Source organism: Phacochoerus africanus, chromosome 1 (genome assembly GCF_016906955.1).
Source record: "Phacochoerus africanus isolate WHEZ1 chromosome 1, ROS_Pafr_v1, whole genome shotgun sequence".
Lineage (NCBI taxonomy): Eukaryota > Metazoa > Chordata > Mammalia > Artiodactyla > Suidae > Phacochoerus > Phacochoerus africanus.
In genome coordinates this window covers 149,108,527-149,129,086 of record NC_062544.1, presented here as the reverse complement: position 1 = coordinate 149,129,086, position 20,560 = coordinate 149,108,527, and the positions used below count along the sequence as shown (strand labels likewise).

General features: G+C 43.2%; 2 protein-coding genes across 10 annotated transcripts in view; one reads left to right on the top strand and one right to left on the bottom strand.

Annotated features, from left to right (window-relative positions):
- The window catches only part of IFT122 (intraflagellar transport 122), a 73,748-nt gene extending 66,677 nt beyond the window's left edge, over positions 1-7,071 (bottom strand). For 2 of the 5 annotated variants that reach the window (XM_047781425.1, XM_047781435.1), the window contains exon 1: positions 6,918-7,068. In XM_047781425.1, the coding sequence (XP_047637381.1) occupies positions 6,918-6,958 (41 nt within the window). In that variant the 5' untranslated portion in view covers positions 6,959-7,068. Of the gene's footprint in view, positions 1-6,917 lie in introns of all 5 variants that reach the window. The other 3 variants (XR_007135071.1, XM_047781450.1, XM_047781457.1) reach the window with 3 other exon arrangements.
- A 161-nt stretch (positions 7,072-7,232) lies between these two features.
- On the top strand, positions 7,233-18,111 carry MBD4 (methyl-CpG binding domain 4, DNA glycosylase). 5 transcript variants are annotated; one of them, XM_047781384.1, is made up of 8 exons: positions 7,233-7,527; positions 8,981-9,211; positions 10,437-11,278; positions 14,765-14,839; positions 14,917-15,051; positions 16,228-16,377; positions 16,849-16,952; positions 17,797-18,111. In XM_047781384.1, the coding sequence occupies exons 1-8, from the start codon at positions 7,439-7,441 to the stop codon at positions 17,872-17,874; spliced, it is 1,704 nt and encodes a 567-aa protein (XP_047637340.1). In that variant the 5' UTR covers positions 7,233-7,438; the 3' UTR covers positions 17,875-18,111. The 5 variants fall into 5 exon arrangements, with proteins under 5 accessions (XP_047637340.1, XP_047637329.1, XP_047637371.1 ...); XM_047781373.1 differs by having other exon boundaries at positions 7,233-7,590; XM_047781395.1 differs by lacking the exon at positions 7,233-7,527 and adding an exon at positions 7,605-7,852.
- Positions 18,112-20,560: the final 2,449 nt, after the last annotated feature.

The following is a 20,560-nucleotide window of genomic DNA, read 5'->3' as shown; positions in this document are numbered from 1 at the left end:
GCAATAACAACAAAAAAACCCAATTGAAAAATGAGCAGAGGACCTTACTAGACATCACTCCAGGAGTTCCCGTCATGGCTCAGTGGTTAACGAATCCGACTAGGAACCATGAGGTTGTGGGGTCGAAGACGCAGCTCGGATCAGCGTTGCTGTGGCTCTCTCTGGTGTAGGTTGGCGGCTACAGCTCTAATTAGACCCCTAGCCTGGGAACCTCCATATGTCGTGGGTGCGGCTCTGAAAAGACAAAAAAAAAAAAATAGATATCTCTCCAAAGATACACAGATAACCAGCAGGCATATGAAAAGATGCTCACAGAACATTTTAAGTCAAATATACTCCAATAAAATTAAACACACACACACAACACTGTAAGTCAACTATACTCCAATAAAAATATTTAAAAAAGAAAGAAAAGATGCTCAATCTCACTAATTATTAGAGAAATGCAAATCAAAACTACAATGAGGGAGTTCCACTGTGGTACAATGGCATTGGCACTGACTGCAGTGCCAGGACACAGGTTCGATTCCTGGCCTGGCAAAATGGGTTAAAGGATCCTGTGCTATGGCATAGGGTGCAACTGCAGCTCAGCTCTGATCCCTGCCCCAGGAATCCCATATGCCATGGGGTGGCTAAAAAGAAAAAAAAAAAAAAAAACTACAATGAAATTCTACCTCACACAGGTCAGAATGGCCATCATTATTAAGTCTATTCTGGAGAGGGTGTAGACAAAAGGGAACTCTCCTACACTGTTGGTAGGAATGTAAGCTGGTGCAACCATTACAGAAGACAGTATGGATGTTCCTCAGAAAACTAAAAACAGAATTACCATGTGACCCAGCAATTCCACTTCTGAGAATATATCCAGACAAAATTATAATTCAAAAATATACATGCAGAAGTTCCTGTTGTGGCTCAGCAGTTACAAACCCAACAAGTATCCATGAGGATGCAGGTTAGATCCCTGGCCTCGCTCAGTGGGTTAACAATCTGGTGTCACCGTGAGCTATGGTGTAGGTTGCAGACACAACTCAGATATGGCATTGCTGTGGCTGTGGTATAGGCCAGCAGCTGCAACTTTGATTCGACCCCTGCTTGGGAACATCCATGTGCTGCCAGTGTGGCCCTAAAAAGCAAAAAAAAAAAAAAAAAAATGCAGGGAGTTCCCCAGTGGCTCAGTGGGTAAGGATCCAGCACTGTCACTGCTATGGTGCAGGCTCAATCCCTGACCCAAGAATTTCCATATGCCACAGGTGCAGCCAAAAAAAAAAAAAAAAAAAAAGTATACACACACCCCTATGTTCATAGAAGCACTATTCACAATAGCCAAAACATGGAAACAACTTAAATGTCCATTGACTGATGAATGGATTAAGAAGATGTGGTACATGTATACAGTGGTGCAATGGAATATTACTCAGCCATGAAAAAGAACAAAATAATACCATTTGCAGCAACATAGACACAACTAGAGATTCTCATACCAAGTGAAATAAGTCAGAAAGAGAAAGACAAATATGACATTACTTAAATGTGGAATCTAAAATATCACACAAATGAACCCATCTACAAAAGAGAAACGGACTCACAAACATAGAGAACAAACCTGTGGTTGCCAAGGAGGGTGGAGGGAATATGATGGACTGGAAGTTTGTGGTTAAGAGATGTAAATTATTAAGTGGTTTGCAGAGCTTTCTATTCTGCACAAACTAAATACATTTAGAATGGATAAGTAATGAGGTCCTACTGTATATAGTACAGGGAACTAGAGCTAATCTCCTGGGATAGACCATGATGGAAAGTAATACAAAAAAAGAATTTATATATATATATATGTGTCAATCTGTTGTACAGCAGAAATTGGCACAACATTGCAAATCAACTAAAAAAAATAATGTAACCTTACATGATCTCATTCTGACCCTATGCTAACATAAGACAGACCAAGCACTATTGGCCCATTTTTATCAATGAGGAAACTGAAGTACAGAGGTGAGTAATCTGTCTGCTGTCAAACAGCTGGCTGATGGAGAAGCTTATCCCTCCCCAGCTGGGAACACCTCATGACAGAAGCAAACACAAACCCTGAGTCCTTCAGCTTCCTCACCACTATGTGGTAACAGACCTAGGCCTTCCTGTCTCTCAGTCTTTCTCTCTTGAGTTTTGGGGGAAATGCACTGGGTGCGTTTCACACCCCAAGGAGAAGCAGGGAGGACGAGGGAAAAGCAGGGGAGCTGGGGCCAGAAGGGCTGACTTCCAGGCTGAGATTTGGTCTTACCGACACAGCAAGGCTAGGAGCTACCCTCCCACCTCCCAGGGTGCACAAGCACCACCACCTATGAGGAGCTGGGGAGGCACAAGGTTGGGGAGGGGTCTGTATCTCTCTTTCATAGTCATCTTGGCCATGTGGCTCCCTTCCTGCCTTAAACAAATCTGAACTCACCAAAGTGGTTCCTGTGTAGTTTCTTCTTCAGAAAGACCATTTGAGGCTGAATTATTAGAAAAATCACTTCTGAAGAGTTCCTGTCATGGCTCAGTGGAAACGAATCTGACTAGCATCCATGAGGACCCAGGTTTGATCCCTAGCCTTCTCAGTGGGTTAAGAATCCCTCGTTGCCATGAGCTGTGATGTAGGTCACAGACATGGCTCAGATCCTGTGTTGCTGTGGCATAGGCTGGCAGCTACAGCTCTGATTTGACCCCTAGCCTGGGAACCTCCACATGCCATAAATGAGGCCCTAAAAACACAAAAAAAAGAAAGAAGGAAAAAAGAAAAATCACTTCTGAGTATTCCATCTGAGCCAAGCCTTTAACTATCTTCCCCTCAGATGTGAAAATTCAATTTTCTCTGAATTTTTTGAAATTTTCTATCTAAAGTATAACATACCTGTCTGATTAGCCCTTCTAAACTCTTCTTGAACTTAGAATCTGCACAATTCAATTTGGCTCTAATTATATAATCTTCTCTACTTTACACCATTTCAGATACTACATTGTCCCTTAATTATAGACCTATGCATTTTAAGGGTAATAACCCTGTTTTAGATATTTGTGCACTCACAGTACATGGCACTGTCCTAGACACAAAATGAATATAACTGACAAACTGACAAAGTTTTATCTTGAACACCCCTGGGTTTTAATTACTCATGAGATCACAGAAACTCAGAAAGACCTTACATCTTGTCATATAGTCCAATTCTCCCAGCAGGGCAGAAATTCCCTAAAGATGGTTGCCCAGCCTCTGCCTGAACACTTCCAGGGCTGGGCAGCTTACCCATCTGCAGAAAATTATATGAAAAAGATACACTGTCAGATTCCATTGCAGGGAGACAGAAGGTGAGTCCGGCAAATTGTCCCCTGCCAATCCTGTGCCCACTGTAAATTAAAGTCCCAAGGTGCCTCTCTAAGTCCTGTACAATCTGACCCAGCCCCCACTCACCTGCTTGGAATCTTAGGCAAACTGCTACCTCACTAAGTCTCAATTTTTTCATCTAAAAATGGGGTAACAATTTCAACCTCACAGGTTGTTGTGGAGATTAAACAAGATAACGTATGTAAACATTGTCTGGTCCATAGCAAGTACTCAGTAAATACTAGCTGGTGTGAATGAGGGATATAGCAGATGCTGCCCTGGGAATAAGGCAGGCTGGACAAATAAGGCATCGTGTTTGAGATGAACCTGGAGCAGTGCTTTTAAGGTGGAAAAGAGGGAGTTCAGAGAAGAATAAGAGAACATTTGGGCAGGGCTTTTGGATAGGAAAATGGATTTTTCAACTGAACTGAAAAGCATAAGTTTAAATGTAAGCAAGTGGAGGCAGGTGGAGGGGTGGGATAAGCAGGACCACCTTATTAAGTGCACAATTTGACATGGAAGGTAACTGGGAGTCACCCTAGGTTGATGAAGTAGAGTAACGGATCACAACAAGACTCAAAAAAGAGAATTCCTGGAGTTCCCAATGTGGCGCAGCAGAAACAAATCCAACTAGTATCCATGAGGATGCAGGTTTGATCCCTGGCCTCACTCAGTGGCTAAGTGATACAGCATTGCCGTGAGCTGTGGTGTAGGTCGCAGATGCAGCTTGGATCGACGTTGCTGTGGCTGTGGTGTAGGTCAGCAGCTGTAGCTCCAATTAGACCCCTAGCCTAGGAACTTCCATATGCCGCAGGTGCAGCCCTAAAAAGCAAAAAATAAAAATAAAAAAGAGAGAAAGATTTCCTGCTTGCTACACAAAGGTTTGAGAGTTCCCTGGTGGCCTGGGAGTTAAGGATCCATAAGGATCCAGGTCACTGTTGTGGACTTGGTCACTGCTGTGGCACCAGTTCAATCCCTGGCACAGGAACTTCTACATGCTGTGAATGAGGCTAAAAACACACAAAAAAAGAAAAACACACAAACACACAGGAAGGTTAGACTGAAATCAAAAGAGCAGACCAGCAGAGGCTAGTTCAGTTGTGGAGGATCAATCTTTGACATCTGGGATTTTGTAGTTCTAATTATTTGTATAGTTTTTTCTTTTGTTTTGTCTCATTCTGGGCTACCAGCTCACATATGTAGCTACATCAGGATTGCCAGTCTCCAGAACCCCTATAGCTTCTATATTAGAATAGCTGTAATGGGCCAAAAACCAAATAATTTTGGTTGATGAATGAACCAATCTTCATTCATCATTCACAAATTTATCTATTCATCAAACAATCACAACCACCACTGATTTGCCTAGGCTCTGAAAATGAATAAGACATAGCTATTGCTTTTAAGGGGGTTATAGACTTCTGGGATCAACAGTTTCCCATAAACTCCTACACAAGGCAGACTCTTAAGTACCACAAGAATGGAATGAACAAAATCCTATGCCAGGGGTTGAAAACTGGGAGTCCATCAGGCTGTATTTAGCCAGCAAACATTTTGTTTGGCCCACATGGTATTTTATTTTGTTTTTTAAGTGCCAACATTTAAAAATTGTGACATTTCACATTAAAAACAGAAAGATCTCAGCCACCCTAGGCCGATTTCCTGCAGGCTGGTAACTGGTAGGAGCAGAGCAGCTGCTGCCCCTTTTAAGCAGCACTGGACCTCCCCAGTTGGCCATAGCCGCTCCCCAGTGCTCTCTGACCCCCAACCCAAAGCCAAATGCTCAGCTGCTAGTCATCAGCAGATTGTTCTATGAGTACTTACATAAGACAGTTAAGAGAAAAATTAACAAAAAAATTTTTTTTACTCAAATCTCTATTAAAACAAGAAGTGAAGGATTCACCTGTAGGGCTATGTTTCAAGAAAAGGAGAACAGAAGAATACTCCTAGTGAAAACAGACAATTCCTTCTATTTAAGATGCAAATAAACATCTCCCATTATGCTGCCTGCCTGACTCCTCCAGGCAATGGAGTTCCGCAGCCTCTGTAACACTGGGAATAATTAACGTAGTGGCCAAGAGCATTGGCTCTGGAGTGAGGAAGAAAGCCAGCTCCACCACTTTTTTTTTGTTGTTTTTTTTTTGTTGTTTTATTTGAGGGCTGCACTCGTGGCATCTGGAAGTTCCCAGGCTAGGGGTCGCATCGGAGCTACAGCTGCGGGCCTACGCCACAGCCACGCAGGATCTGAGCCGAGTCTGTGACCTATACCACAGCTCACTGCAAGGCCGGATCCTTCGCCCACTGAGGGAGGCCAGGGATCGAACCCGCAACCTCATGGTTACTAGTAGGATTTGTTTCCACTGAGCCACTAGGGGAACTCCCAGCTCCACCACTTACTCACTGTGTGACCTTGGCAAATTTTCCACCCTCTGTGAATCGGTCACCTCATCCATGAAAGAGAAGTAAGTACAGTACCTAACTTAGAGGGCTGTTGTTAGGTGACAATGAGATAAAAGATACAAAGTTCTTAGCCAGTGCCTGGCACAAAGTCACCAAGTAAGCATTAGCTTTTACTAGTGTAAAGAAAGCAACCATCTCCAAATGGAGCCTTAAGGATGTTTAGGATTTCCATGTAAGGAGATGAAGGAAGGTGTGCTTTCCTCACACAGAAAGGCCCAAGAAAAGAGAGGGAAGGCCACTAGCCAAACGGAGGCTTCCCAACGAAGTTGAAAAGATCATGGAGGAAGACTGTGAAAGTCAGGCTGAGGAAAACTACCCAATAAGTCAGTATTCCCCGCAAAAGGAATCCTTACATGATAGATTTAGGTGATAAAAGTGGAATAGGACATTAAACAACAGTGAATCATAAAGTGAGAAAGTCATTCTCTTTCAAGTCTCTTTCAAGCCTTCTAATAAATTACATGAGAAAGTCATGATTTGATGCTTTTCATCTCAAGCACCTCACGGACAACACCTGCTCAATCTCCAAATGAAGGAGGTTTAAAGGCTCCCTAGCAACGGTATCTAGCTATACCGTGTTAACACCGTTTCGTTTCTCCCAGCTTTAAGTTACAGTTAACTTACATTTATAGCAAATGAAAACTGGTTTTCATATATGGCGTAATAAAGTTTCCTTGTAAAATTATATTTAAACTAAAATAAATGAGGAAATTTAGAAGAAAAGTCAAGCAAAAAAGAGTAGAGGTAATGTGTGGATGTGGCAAAAGTGGTGAAGTTAGAGAAATACTGTCATGGGTCTAAGACGAGCCCAGGATGGATTCTGAGTAAGAAAAAGACAAGACCAGGTTATGACTATGTGTAAAACCACTTCGACAGACCACTACCTCACGCGCGGAACTGCCCTTGCTCCCTCTCCAGGCTTCAGTGTCCATCCGAAAAGGGGCTGGGGGGCGACCTCTCAGACGCTGATTCTCGGGGCTCACTATCCTCTGCCTGAGCCACAGGCCCGTTGCCCGTGGCAACCACCGGGGTTCACGCAATGGCGCCCGCTATCCCGCTGGGGCTTGGCCTCCCGCTCCTCCCGGACTGCCCCGCTCCTAACCTCTGTTCCACTTTATCTCTCCACGTCAGTACGGCCCTCATAGCGGCTCGCTTCACACCTCCGGCCCCACCTCCCCACCTCGGCAACAGGCCTCCAGCCGCGAGCCACTTCGGCTACCTGCGCTACCCCTGGCAACGCACATGCGCAGTGAACTACGCGCGAAGCCGAGCGTTCCGAGTGCGCATGTCTGAAAGAGAGAGCTTGACCTATGGAACCCGAGCCTTGAAGATGTCGGCACGACTAGGGCGCGCGCGATTGGTCACCCCTAAGGCGAGGGGGCGGTGCGTCTTTCTCGACAAAGGATTGGATTGGGTGAGCCGTGGAAATGGCGCCTGTGGACCAGGGGGCGGCCGCAAAGCCGCTGAGGCGTATGAAAGACGTTCACTGCCTTCATCTTTTGGTTCCAGCCTAGCGCTCAGAGCTGGAGAATTTTTCACATCTTACTCCGCTCCTCACTCGGAGCGACGCAGTCTCTCGGCCCGTTGCTACAGCTGGATCTCGCTTAGGGGGGCACGGCTAGGATGGAGAGTCCGAGCCCCGGGGACTGCGGAGCTGCACCTTTGATCACCGCCACTGAGCGCCTAGTCTCAGACCGGCCCTGTGACCACCGGCAAGTCATTGTCCCCTTTCGGGCCGCAGTTTCACCACCTGAAAAATGGGAGAGAGGGAGTAGGTGGGTGGGCCTTTCTCTCCTGGGGTCGGCGGAGACGTGGAGGCCCAGGATTATTTCCTGCGAGCCGGGGCTGGGGATCAGGTTCTCTTCTGGAGCGGTCGGCTCCCGACCTCGTCCCCAGAAATGACATGGGAGCTGGGTGGAGCAGGAAGGTTTCCTAGTGCTGGGAGACGACTGCTTGGGTTGGAGGATCCTAGGAAGACTTTGGAGGAGATGTCATGTTAAGGAGCCAGGGGCGCCCCAGAAACCGGTCCAATGAGAGGTAAGGGAAAAAACCACAGACACTTACTAAGTACTTGTGTATATGCGGTGTGTGGCTAAGATAATTTACCTACCCCCCCCCCCAAAAAAAAAACTTTAATCCTCAGAATTACCTTAAAAGAAGTATTAGGTCTTTTTTTTTTTTTTTAACAAATGGAGGAACAGACTTTGAGATGTTAAGTCACTTGATCTTGAATGCAGCTAGTAAATGGCAGAGCTGGGATTTGAACCTAGTCTGTTGATTTTAAAGTTTGTGCTGTTTTCACCAATATTCAGTTTCTTATCTCCAAAATTGTGAACCGTATGATTTCTTAAGATCCACCCACCTCCCCTAAATTATTTAATCCCACATCACATCAGAAGACCTTAATTCTAATTCTAGTTAGTAACTAGCTCTTACTTAATTTCCCTATTTGTAGAAAAGAGGTTGGTTAGACATCTCTGTAGACCCAGCCAACTTTTAGCATGTGTGATTTAGTGATTAGGATACACTAACTAAAGTTTTTCAATGCTAGTACAAGGGAAGAAGTATTAGACCAAGATTTAGTAGACCTAGGTTCTGGAATCATTTCTGCAAGTAACTTAATCTTCCCTTCACTCACTTTTATCAGTAAAATGAGTGTAGTCCTTATTATTCCTACTTCACAGGGCTATTGGCTCAAGAATGAAAGAGAATTTGAGAATTCTGTATTAGAAATTGGTTACATATATATGCACATATATAAAAATTTTACATCACTTATTTGTGGCAGAGGAGGGTGTCTCACTGACTCCTTTAAGCTGTTCAGTTGATCCCTAGGTTAAGAGCTTAGCTATTGGTTCATATTTTTAAACTTATGTCAGGTGTCACCAGAAATAACAGCGCTATTCAAGATTAACCAAAAAACTTTCTAACAAACAGCTCATGTTTTTCATTGTGTTGAGATTTCCAAGCCTTTTTAATCCATGTTGGAGACAGGAAGGTATTGGAGGGCAGAAAAATATTCTTGTAGCAGGACTGGTCCATACTGATTTTAATCTCTCATAGTCCAGAGAGTCCATGTGGTTGCTTCTCTGTCATGGACTGAAATTGAATAAGCAGAATCAAATGCATTTTACCTGAGCTAATCACTACTTTGTTTTCTTTCAGGGAGGAAGATGTTGCTCTGGGATCAGAAAGAGTGGGAGAAGATGAGAAACAAATAGTGATAAAAAGCAGCAGTGAGTGTACTCCTCTGCTAGAGGAACCCTTGGCTTCTGCTGAGTTTGATGGCACTGCAGTGACAGAGTGCCACAAGTCTGTCCCATGCGGATGGGAAAGGCTTGTGAAGCAAAGGTTATCTGGGAAAACAGCAGGAAGATATGATGTCTATTTTATCAGGTGAGCATGCAAGGTGGTGAAGATAGTATAGCCAAATAATTTTGTCTAGAAAGGTGGCGGGAAAACATAGCAGAGTCTTGGCGTTTTTCTGTTTTTACCATAAAACCATGATGGATTTTGTTCCTTCACTGTCACTCATTAGTTATATCAAGTGACTTGGGGACAATTACATCCATTTTCTCCTACTGTATGTGGTTAATGGTGAGGTTGCACTTGTTATATTTGTAAAAATGGTGAGGTTGTACTTAGGTTATATTTGTAAAATTATGTTATACTATCACAGAATAAACTATTTAAAAGTATCATTTTATCACTTTTTTATTTGAAATGACAAATGCCCATTTAAAATTTGGAAATTACTGGAGTTCCCGTCGTGGCACAGTGGAAATGAATCCAATTAGGAACCATAAGGTTGCAGGTTCGATCCTTGACCTCACTCAGTAGGTTAAGGATCTGGCATTGCTGTGAGCTGCGGTAGTAGGACGCAGATGAGGCTTGGATCCTGCGTTGCTGTGGTGTGGCATAGGCTGGCAGCTGTAGCTATAATTAGACCCCTAGCCTGGGAACCTCCATAGGCCTTGGGTGCGGCCCTAAAAAGCAAAAAGAGATAAAATAAATAAAATAAAATGTAATTTGGAAATTACTAGTAAAAAATCTGAAATGTGGGAGTTCCCGTTGTGACACAGCAGAAATGAATCCAACTTGTATCCATGAAGATGTGGGTTCAATCCCTGGTCTTGCTCAGTGGGTTAAGGATCCAGTGCTGCCATGAGCTGCAGTGTAGGTCACAGATGCAGCTTGGGTCTGGCATTGATGTGGCTGTGGTATAGGCCGGCAACTGCAGCTTTGATTTGACCCCTAGCCTGGGAACTTCCATATGCCAAGGGCGAGGCCCTAAAAAGAAAAAAAAAAAAATCTGAAATGTGGTCCAGTTTTTTTCTGTTTTTTGGGGTTTTTTTGTTTTTTTTTTTTTCTTTTTTGGCCTTCCAAGGCTTATGGAGTTCCCAGGCCAGGGACGAGATCCAAGCCATAGTTGTCAGCCTACACCACAGCCACAGCAATGCCAGATATTTAACCCACTGTGCTGGGCTGGGGATCGAACCTACGTCCCAGCACTCCAGAGACTCCGCTGATCCCCTTGCACCACCGTGGGAACTCCCTGGTTTCTTTATTTTTATTCACCTTTATTTACCAACACTAAGTCTTCTTTAATATCCTCTTCTAGCCCACAGGGACTGAAGTTCAGATCGAAACGCTCACTTGCTAATTATCTTCACAAAAGTGGAGAGACTTCTCTTAAGCTAGAAGATTTTGATTTTACTGTACATCCTAAAAGGAGCATCAAATTAGGATGTAAAGACCACAGCATGGCAGGTCTGACATCCCGACTGCAAAACAGTTCAAACCGGAGCCTCAGAACACGGAGCAGGTGGAAACAAAATGTGAGTCCTCTGCCAAGTGGGAGTCTGGAATTGCAAGATAGCAGAGAACTGTCTAACTTTACCGCCGTTCATCTGCTTTTGAAAGAAGATGAGGGAATTAATGACATTGACTCTAGAAAGGTTAGAAAGTCCAAAGGAAAGGTGACTATTTTGAAAGGAATTCAAATTAAGAAAACTAAATCAGGGCCCCGGAAGAGACTTCCAGATCCTGTTCAAAGTGACAGGAAAAGAGAATCTGTGTATACTAAGTCAGCAGATGCTGCAAGTGAGCCTGTTGCACAAGAAAGTCAGACAGAGAGAACTTGCTGTGTCTCAGACATCAGAGCGAGCGACAAGACCCTCTGTGTGACCCAGGAAGAGGAAAGGCTTGGTCAAGAAGAATCATTGAGTACAGGATCAAAGTTTGAACAATTCACTTCCAGCATCATCAACAGATTTTGTTTGACCAAAGAAGCTGAACACAACAAGAAGTATGAGGATACCTTTTTAGAATCTGAGGAAGTAAGAACAAAAGTAGAAGTTGGGGAAAGGAAGGAGCATCTGCATGTTGACATTTCAAAAGATGGCTCTGAAATGGATAGCTGCTCACAAACTGAGAAAGACTCTACTGTGAAGATACTTCAAGGTATTCAGTGCACTAATCTGCTCTTAAACATATGGTGACAACCTTGTCCTTCATGCCCGTACCAATAGGATGTGGGAATAGAGTGAAGAAATAGGGCAAATCTCAGATACATTCTCCCAATTGATCCTAGTGCCTTGCCCAACTGATCCTTAAACCCCTTCCTTAAGCAGAGAAGGAATCGGCTGGCTGACACACTCAGCAGAGACACTTGTGCCATTAACAGCTGCTGCCATCACTCTCTGGTGCAACATCTGGGACTCTCAGCAGAGCTCTCTCTTCTGCACCTTTTTCCAGCCAGTAATCTTACAGCCTCAGGGAAAATGAAAAGGTTTGAGGAAGACTCCTTTTACACATAAACCGGTTGAAAATAGTCAATGTCTTCTCTTTGCACCCCTCCTGTTATTTATTACTGATGTAGGACTTCCAATTTAATTTTGTATTTATCACAGTCATTTTTTTCTCGTGTTGTTAATATAATGCTCCTCTAACATGCTTTAGAGCTCTAAATAATTCAAAACTGTAACCACGTAGTTCATCTATTATTTGTAATACGCTCTTTATACAGAATTGAGCCTAGCAGTTTTGCCTTATAGTATTTCACTGAATAAGAGATAAAAAGGAGCCCTTTGAGCAGTCCTGTATTAGTTATTCATTATGCCGTTATGGAATAATGAATAACTCCTTTAAAGAAGAATAGTAACTTTAAGTCCTGTGGGGAGACAGCATAGACAAATTTGTGGAGCAGGTGGTTGGACTTGGTTCCTGCTCTTGATCCCACTCATGATTTTATGTCTTTGCTGCACCTGGAATTTCTCTACCTTTAACAGAAAATGACCACATACACCTTGGAACTGCATAAAAATTCTTCTACCTTGTCCTTTAAAGATCTTGAGCTTCCTAAAGTCTTGAGGTTTATGTAAATTTATTGCTAGTATAATGGGCAAATATTAAAAACATCCTTTTGGAGTTCCCTTGTGGCACAGTGGGTAAAGGACCTGGCATTGTCACCTCTGTGGCCAGGTGGCTGCTGTGGCATGGGTTCAGTCCCTGACCTGGAAACTTCTACATACCGCAGGCATGGCCGGGGAAAAAAATAATAATAAAATTAAAAATAAAAACAACATTTTGTGAGTAAAATGTAAGTATCCTACTCATCTTATACATAGAGAAGTCTTGTTCTCAATGTAAGGTGATAGGCTTACTGTAGTTAGTAGTGTCCAGTGGAGTAGTAAAGACTTTCCCATTGCATTACCTAGAAATTGTTGGGTAAGCTCAGCATAGTCTCCTAGTATTAAAGGAGGCTAGTAAGTAATTTTTTTACAGGAACCAACAGAAGAAATCAAGTAGCTAATAAGAGCAGTTTCTGTTCTCTTTTTTACTTTCTGCTGGGCTTGTCTATTCAAACTAGAATAGCAAAAAACACTAGACTAATTATCTGGAGACCTGGATACTTGTCCCCATCTATTGTCAACTGCACTATTGTTTTGGGGATAGTTGTTTAATTTTTAAGCCTTAGAATCTTCATCTGTAAAATACATGTAATGATCTTCGCCAGTCCTGTTTTTCACATCGTGAATATTGTAAAATAAAATGAGAAGTGAAAAAAGATGGCTTCATGCTAGACAGATGCAGTTTATTATTAACTGACATTCAAATTTAGAGGGGAGTTCCTGTTGTGCCTCAGCAGGTTAAGGACCCAGTGTTATCTCTGTGAGGATGTGGGTTCAATCCTTGGCTTCACTCAGTGGGTTAAGGATCCAGCGCTGCTGTGGCTGCATTTTAGGTCACACATGCAGGTCAGATCCATTGTTGCCTTGGCTGTGACATAGGCCAAAGTTGCAGCACCAATTAGACCCCTGGCCCGGGTACTTCCATATGCCAGAGGTGTGGCTGTAAAAGGAAAAAACAAAAGAAGGAGTTCCCATTGTGGCTCAGTAGTAGCAAACCAGACCAGTATCCATGAGGATGCAGGTTCTATCCCTGGCCTCTCTTTTTTTTTTTTTGGCTTTTTGGCTTTTTGGCTTTTTGCTATTTCTTGGGCCACTCCCAAGGCATATGGAGGTTCCCAGGCTAGGGGTCTAATCGGAGCCGTAGCTACCAGCCTACGCCAGAGCCACAGCAACGCAGGATCTGAGCCACGTCTGCAACCTACACCACAGCTCACGGCAACGCCAGATCGTTAACCCACTGAGCAAGGGCAGGGACCGAACCTGCAACCTCATGGTTCCTAGTCAGATTCGTTAACCACTGCGCCACGACGGGAACTCCTTTTTTTTTTTTTTTTTCCTGGCCTCTCTTAAGTGGGTTAAAGGGTCTGACATTGTTATGCCTATGGTGTAGGCCAGCAGCTGTAGCTCCAATTCAACCCCTAGCCTGGGAACTTCCATAAGCCACAGGTACAGCCCTAAAAAGCAAAAGAAAAACAGAAGAAGAAGAAAAACAAATTTAGAGGAGGGTTTGGCCATAGGGAGTATTAAATGTGATGATTTAAGAAACTTGAGAAACCTAATAATGATGGTCAAAGAGTCTTTGTTAAATAAACTTCCCTGTAGATTGTAGACTCGTATGTTCTCAGGTTCAAATCTTAGGTTTTTCAGCAGGTTCCGTTTTGTCTGTATCCTTTTATTTTTTGTTTTGTTTTGGTAAAAGTATTCACTGCAAAATATTTGGAAAATATAAAGAGAAAAAAATAACCATTTACAATTACATCATTTCGGTTTATTTCATTCTAATCTCTATCACTTTTTTTATTAAATTGGGATTATACGCTGAATATTGTGTTTTTCTACTTAAAAATTGACAGGAAAAAATAGTATCAAAATATTTTAATGACCACATTATGCAAGTGTCATAATTTATAATATTCTATGTTATTTTTTTTTTTTGGTCTTTTTCAGGCCATACCTATGACATATGGAAGTTCCCAGGCTAGGGGTCAAATCAGAGGTGTAGAGCTGCCTGCCTATACCACATTCACAGAAACACCGGATCCAGCCTACAACCGCTACCTACCCCACAGCTTGTGGCTACACTGGATCCTTAACTCACTGAGGCCAGGGGTCGAACCTGTATCCTAATGAATACTAGTTGGGTTCTTAACTCGATGAGTCACAGTAGGAACTCCTCCAGTTTTTCAGTACAATGAACTCTGAACATAAACAATAGGAAACTAGTAGAATAGTTAAAAGTGCAGACTCAGGAGCCAAAATGCCTGGATTAGAATTTCAGCTCTGGCACTTACTAGCTGTGTGACCTTGGGTAAGTTACCTACTTTCTCTGTACCTCAATTTCCTTGTTTTTAAAGTGGAAATAAAGCAGTACCTTCCTAGCTCGTAGGTTGCTAGTAGGATTAAATTGTTAATTTTTGTGCGGTGCTTAGAATAATGCGAGGGACGTACTAAACACTTTATAGTAGTGGTAGTGTGTTGAATATTTCTTCAAGCTAAGCCATAGATTCTATAAGCAATGTTCATTCTTCCTTTTCAGAAGATACCATCCCACGGACACAGGTAGAAAAAAGGAAAACAAGCCTGTATTTTTCCAGCAAATATAACAAAGAAGGTATCCCTTTTCCTATCAGAAAACGAAATTTCCAACCTATTTCAGGTATTCACCTCTGATACACTGTGTTTGTTTAGCTCTTAGTCCCCCGAGACGCAAGGCCTTCAAGAAATGGACGCCTCCTCGGTCACCGTTTAATCTCGTCCAAGAAACACTTTTTCATGATCCATGGAAACTCCTCATTGCGACTATATTTCTCAATCGCACCTCAGGTTTGTGGATTCTTTTCAACTTTGCCTTAGCCGAGGCACTGTGATGAGGAGAAATAGCACTGAATTCATTAGAGACCTGGGCTCAAGTTTGATTTTTGACCTCAGGTGAGGCCTTCTTCGTTCAGCCCTCACACTCTTTACTTATGAAAAAGTTAAGCTAGAGGACACCCAGTAGCCTTTTTAGCATGAGGAAACAATTTTCATTAGTTCCTACTTCCAAATTAGTTTTGGTCTCAGTGAAAATCAGGTGCTTAAACATTCCTCGTCTCTCTGTCAGGTGTAAAAACATTTTTTTCCCATTGGGTGCTTTCTTTAATATCTTTGGCACCATGTGTTCTGTATGCTTTTACACAAGTTACTTGATCATCTGATTCTTTAAAAACCAATATTGTGCAAGGCCACGTTTCAGCATAATTTGGACTGTTAACCAAATAGGTGAATGGTGTTGGCTTTTGACTGTGAGTAGCTACTGATTTAATGTCTTCTCATCAGTAGTTTAAAGAGAAAGAGAGAGTTCCTGTTTGTGGCACAGCGGAAGTGAGTCTGACTAGTATCCATGAGGACGTGGATTTGATCCCTGACCTCGCCCAGTGGGTTTAGGAGCCAGCATTGCTGTGAGCTGTGGTCTAGGTTACATATGCAGCTTGAATCTAGGGTTGCTGTGACTGAGATGTAGGCCAGCAGCTACAGCTTTGATTTGACCCCTAGCCTGGGAACCTCCATATGCCATGGATGCAGCCCTAAAAAGACAAAAGACAAAAAAAAAAAAAAAAAACAGGAAGGGAGGGAGGAAAAACCCTCTATGTTCAATTTCTAGATAAAGAAGTACCTGAACCTAAAAATCAGCCCATCTGGGAGTTCCCGTCATGGCACAGTGGTTAATGAATCCGACTAGGAACCATGAGGTTGCAGGTTTGATCCCTGGCCTCGATCAGTGGGTTAAGGATCCTGCGTTGCCTGAGCTGTGGTGTAGGTTGTAGATGCGGCTTGGATCCTACATTGCTGTGGCTCTGGTATAGGCCAGCAGCTACAGCTCCGATTAGACCCCTAGCCTGGGAACCTCCATATGCCGTGGGAAGTGGCCCTAGAGAAGGCAAAAAGACAAAATAAATAAATAAATAATAAAAATCAGCCCATCTGGAGGCTTGTGATCACATAGTTATCTTTATTCCCCAGGCAAAATGGCAATCCCTGTGCTTTGGGAGTTTCTGGAGAAGTATCCTTCTGCAGAGGTAGCAAGAACTGCAGACTGGAGAGATGTTTCAGAACTTCTTAAACCTCTTGGTCTCTACGATCACCGAGCAAAAACCATTATCAAGTTTTCAGGTACTTACCCAAATCCCCAAAGCAAAAAACATAGACAGTGCCCATTTAAGAGAGCCACACCTTGGACTTTAATGTCCTTGGATGCTGTGTTAATAGAGGTCATCCAGCTCAATCACCAAAGGCATCTAGAAATAGGCCACTTGCCCCACACAGCAAGTGGGGTGATAAATCCTTGCCCAGCACTGGGGCAGGCCTTGTGGGCGGAATCGAGGAAGAAGTTAGTGAAACAGAAAGCCCACTTGACCTCAGGGACATTACCTCTGTCTAGTTAGCTCAGTACAAAACAATAACTACTAGTTAGGGGCAGAGGACTGGTTCAGACCAAGGTGAGTGCTGCAGGACTTAGAAGAAAGCCGTCACAGCTGAGGGTGTTAGGTGAGGTTGTTTCCCATCCCTTTCTGCAGTTTCTCCTTTATTTAGGGACAGTATTTTTCTAGAGGCTGACCTGCTATGTGGGTGCTGTCTTCTCAGATGAGTATCTGACAAAGCAGTGGAGGTATCCGATTGAGCTTCATGGAATTGGCAAGTACGGCAATGACTCTTACCGAATTTTTTGTGTCAATGAGTGGAAGCAGGTAAGGCCCATTCCCAGCCATAACGTCTCCACTTTTTGTTTCTGAGGCAAAACAATTCCACGGTTGTGGTTAAAACTGTCTCTTAGATACACACACTATTACAGTCACAACCAGTTTTGTTCCAGGCTTGAGGGGCCATGGTGGCATGGGGTTATTGACAGCAGGTGAGGGTCTGTAGACACTCGCAGATCCATACAATGTCCCTGGTCTCTGACATCCTTGTTTCTGTCATTCTTATTCCTGTACTGGCTCTAGGCTTGACGTGGTTTTCCTCCTGACGAAGTCATACTCTCCTTCAAAAGCACACCACTGAAGGGATGTCGGGTTTGTCCTAGTGTTCTCAGACTATTTTTGTAGTAGAGGGTCTGACGTGTGTCTAGCCCACAGGCATCTGGGTGGCATCTTGGCAGATGGTGGGCAGTGCCACATAACTGGGTACATTGCCCTCTTAGTTTGTGACTTGTACTAAAAAATGAGCTGGTTGGTCTGGCCAAGCCCATGCTTTCTTCACCAGTTATTATGACCTGAGCATCCATTTAACTCTCAGGGTCTATAATCTTCTGGAAAATGGCATATTAATCCTGGACTCATGTTATCACCACCCCACAGACTGAGTCCCAGTGAACATCAGTACCAAATTCGAAAGTACTTTGTAAAGGATTGCTTTGATAAAAGGTATAATTTTAAACATTCACAAATCCCATTAGGTTAAAGGTTATAATTTTCAGGTATATTATCATAGGGTATTATTCCCTCCCCATATCTTTAAAAAGCCAATTTAAAAATGTGTTTCTGACTAACTTACATAAGGCCTCTGTCTCCTAATGTGTTGTATTTCTTCTAGGTACACCCTGAAGACCATAAGTTAAATAAGTATCATGACTGGCTTTGGGAAAATCATGAAAAGTTAAGTCTATCTTAAAACTCTGAAGTTTTCAAACTTGTTTTTTATACATTGCTTCGCGTTTTGATTCTTAAAAATTCCATTAAGCATGACCGACTACCTTTCCAAGTGTATAGATTTTAATCAGCCCAACTGGAAACCTAATGTATGTTTTCTTAATGTGTGTACCACTGGTAGATCTTTGCTACTGAATGTGCTAGACCATGTTTTGAAATTGTTTTTATAAAATAAATTATTTGACAACAGTCCTAAAAATGTATATGACTTTTCCAATAATGCAATGATTCGAAGTTGAAAAAAAACTTTTCTAAGGTATTAATAAAACAAAGCAAATTTCCAACATTTGTGCTTAAGGGAAGATTAGACTTTCTGTTCTCATTCTGTAGAAAATATTACGCAATTGTTAGATGAAGCAAAGTTTTCAGTCACATGTAAGAAAAGACAGAGTATATTATATATTAGGCAATTAATTAATAACAATATTTTTATTAAACAACGCTAAGCCCCAAAGCAAAATAAGTTTATTTTGTCATCATGTGTTCTTGATGATGCTCTGCTGGCCTTTAGGAATTAGAGATTTGACCCAGCACCCATTTGATAACTGAATGTGAATATCTGCCTGCAGTTGTTTCAGAGTGTTCACTTCTGGCTCATGTACCTTGTTCCCTATATGAAACGAGCATTTACCCACCTCTCGTCTTCCAGCTGGCGTATAGGACCTTTTTCATTTTATGCCTTTTTTTTTTCTCCCCAGGGCCACACCCATGGCATATGGAGGTTCCTAGGCTAGGGGTCTAATGGGAGCTACAGCTTCCGGCCTACACCACAGCCACAGCAACATCAGATCTGAGCCACATCTGCGACCTACACCACAGCTCACAGCAATGCCGGATCCTTAACCCACTGAGCAAGGCCAGGGAACGAACCTGTAACATCATGGTGAAATAAGAGTTTTAACTAAGGGACAACCCCCCCCCCCACCAGCTGAAAAGGCAGCTGCGAACCTTTTCAGTTATGCTCGCCTCATACCATCCTTCTTGTAATTAGCTAGCAACTATGTACCCTATGTCCAAGCCAGCAGCCCTGCTAATCCTGTTCCAAGCATTGCTTATCAGTTTCACTTCCATAACCTTTCTTGCTCAGTTTCTTAGGGAGGAAAACTGTCTGCTCCGGGAAGGGGGAGGTCTGGGGCTGCTTACATGGGAAAAACAAGACCTTTCATTGTATAAAAGTTGCTGAGAACAAAAACCTGGTGCTAAGACTCTGGAGGTGACTCCTCTGAGCCCGCATCGGTGGTGAATAAACCTTGCTTTTCCTCATCTCTGAGTGCCATTTGTCTCCTTCCGCTGCCACGGTTTCTGCAGTTTCTGCGACAATGGTTCCTAGTCAGATTTGTTTCCACTGTGCCACAACAGGAACTCCTATGCCTTTTTTTTTTTTTTTTTTTTTTTGCCATTCCTTGGGCCGCTCCCTCGGCATATGGAGGTTCCCAGGCTAGGGGTCTAATCGGAGCTGTAGCCACCAGCCTATGCCAGAGCCACAGCAACATGGGATCCGAGCCGCATCTGCAACCTACACCACAGCTCACGGCAACGCTGGATCCTTAACCCACTGAGCGAGGCCAGGGATCGAACCCAAAACCTCGTGGTTCCTAGTCGGATTCGTTAACCACTGCGCCATGACGGGAACTCCATCCTATGCCATTTTTAATGCTGGTATTATAACAGTATAGCTCAAAGACCAAAATGCTTACTTTAGAAGGAATTTATAAAACAAAAAAAATCTTAAGCAATTCTTAACTATCAATTGCCATTTTAAGGCATAATTGGAAAATTAAATTGATTGAATAAATGAAAAATAAATTGTTAGGGAAACTGCATTTGTTATAGGGTGGAGGGTAGACAGAACCAGGATACAGCATGCCCCAGAGCTAGTTGGTTGTTTCCACTTGAGTGAGTGAGTTTCTGTATTTAGAGAAGGATGGATTCCGACCAGAGAAGAGGAAAACTGGCCACACACACACCCCAAGGCAAACAACCACTTCATAACTTCCCAGCACATTTTTATTTAACAGACATCCAAGTAGCATTCACTAAGTGCAAAGCTTTGTGCTAGGGAGGGGCACAAAAAGGAAAAGGCTCTATCGTGACCCTCATGGGCGTGAGAGAAAAAAACACAAAAAAATGAAAGGAAACAAAAGGGTAAGGTGTGGGGACAAGGTGCCCAACCCTGCAGCCGAGAGTCTAGAGGGGCCCCTGCAACCCTGGCCACGGCTGCGGGTGGAGGGTAGGGCAGGCAGCAGGCTTGGGAAATCGGGGTGGCGGGTTGCTGGGGCCTGCTGTCAGGCCCTGCCACCCTCTCCCGCATGGCATCTCCATCAGGATTGTGAACTCATGGGCATGACGGGTATACAGGCCACAGCCAGGCTTGGCTTTTCCCCTTTCCTGCAGGTGAAGTCTGACCTCTGTGCTGATTTCCTCATTTCTTTAGAATGGGTCAGTGGTGCCCCCCTCACACAGTTATTAGGATTATTTAGTTAATGCATGTAGTTGCTTAAATGGAGCCTGGCTTACAAAAGTGCTACAGTAATGTGGTCTGTGGGGATGGTCTAGTGACAACCTCAGGTTGATAAGATGGTCACAAAAAATAATGCATTTTAATAAAGGTGCTACCTTATGCAGGGGAGCACTCAAGTGTTTGGGTT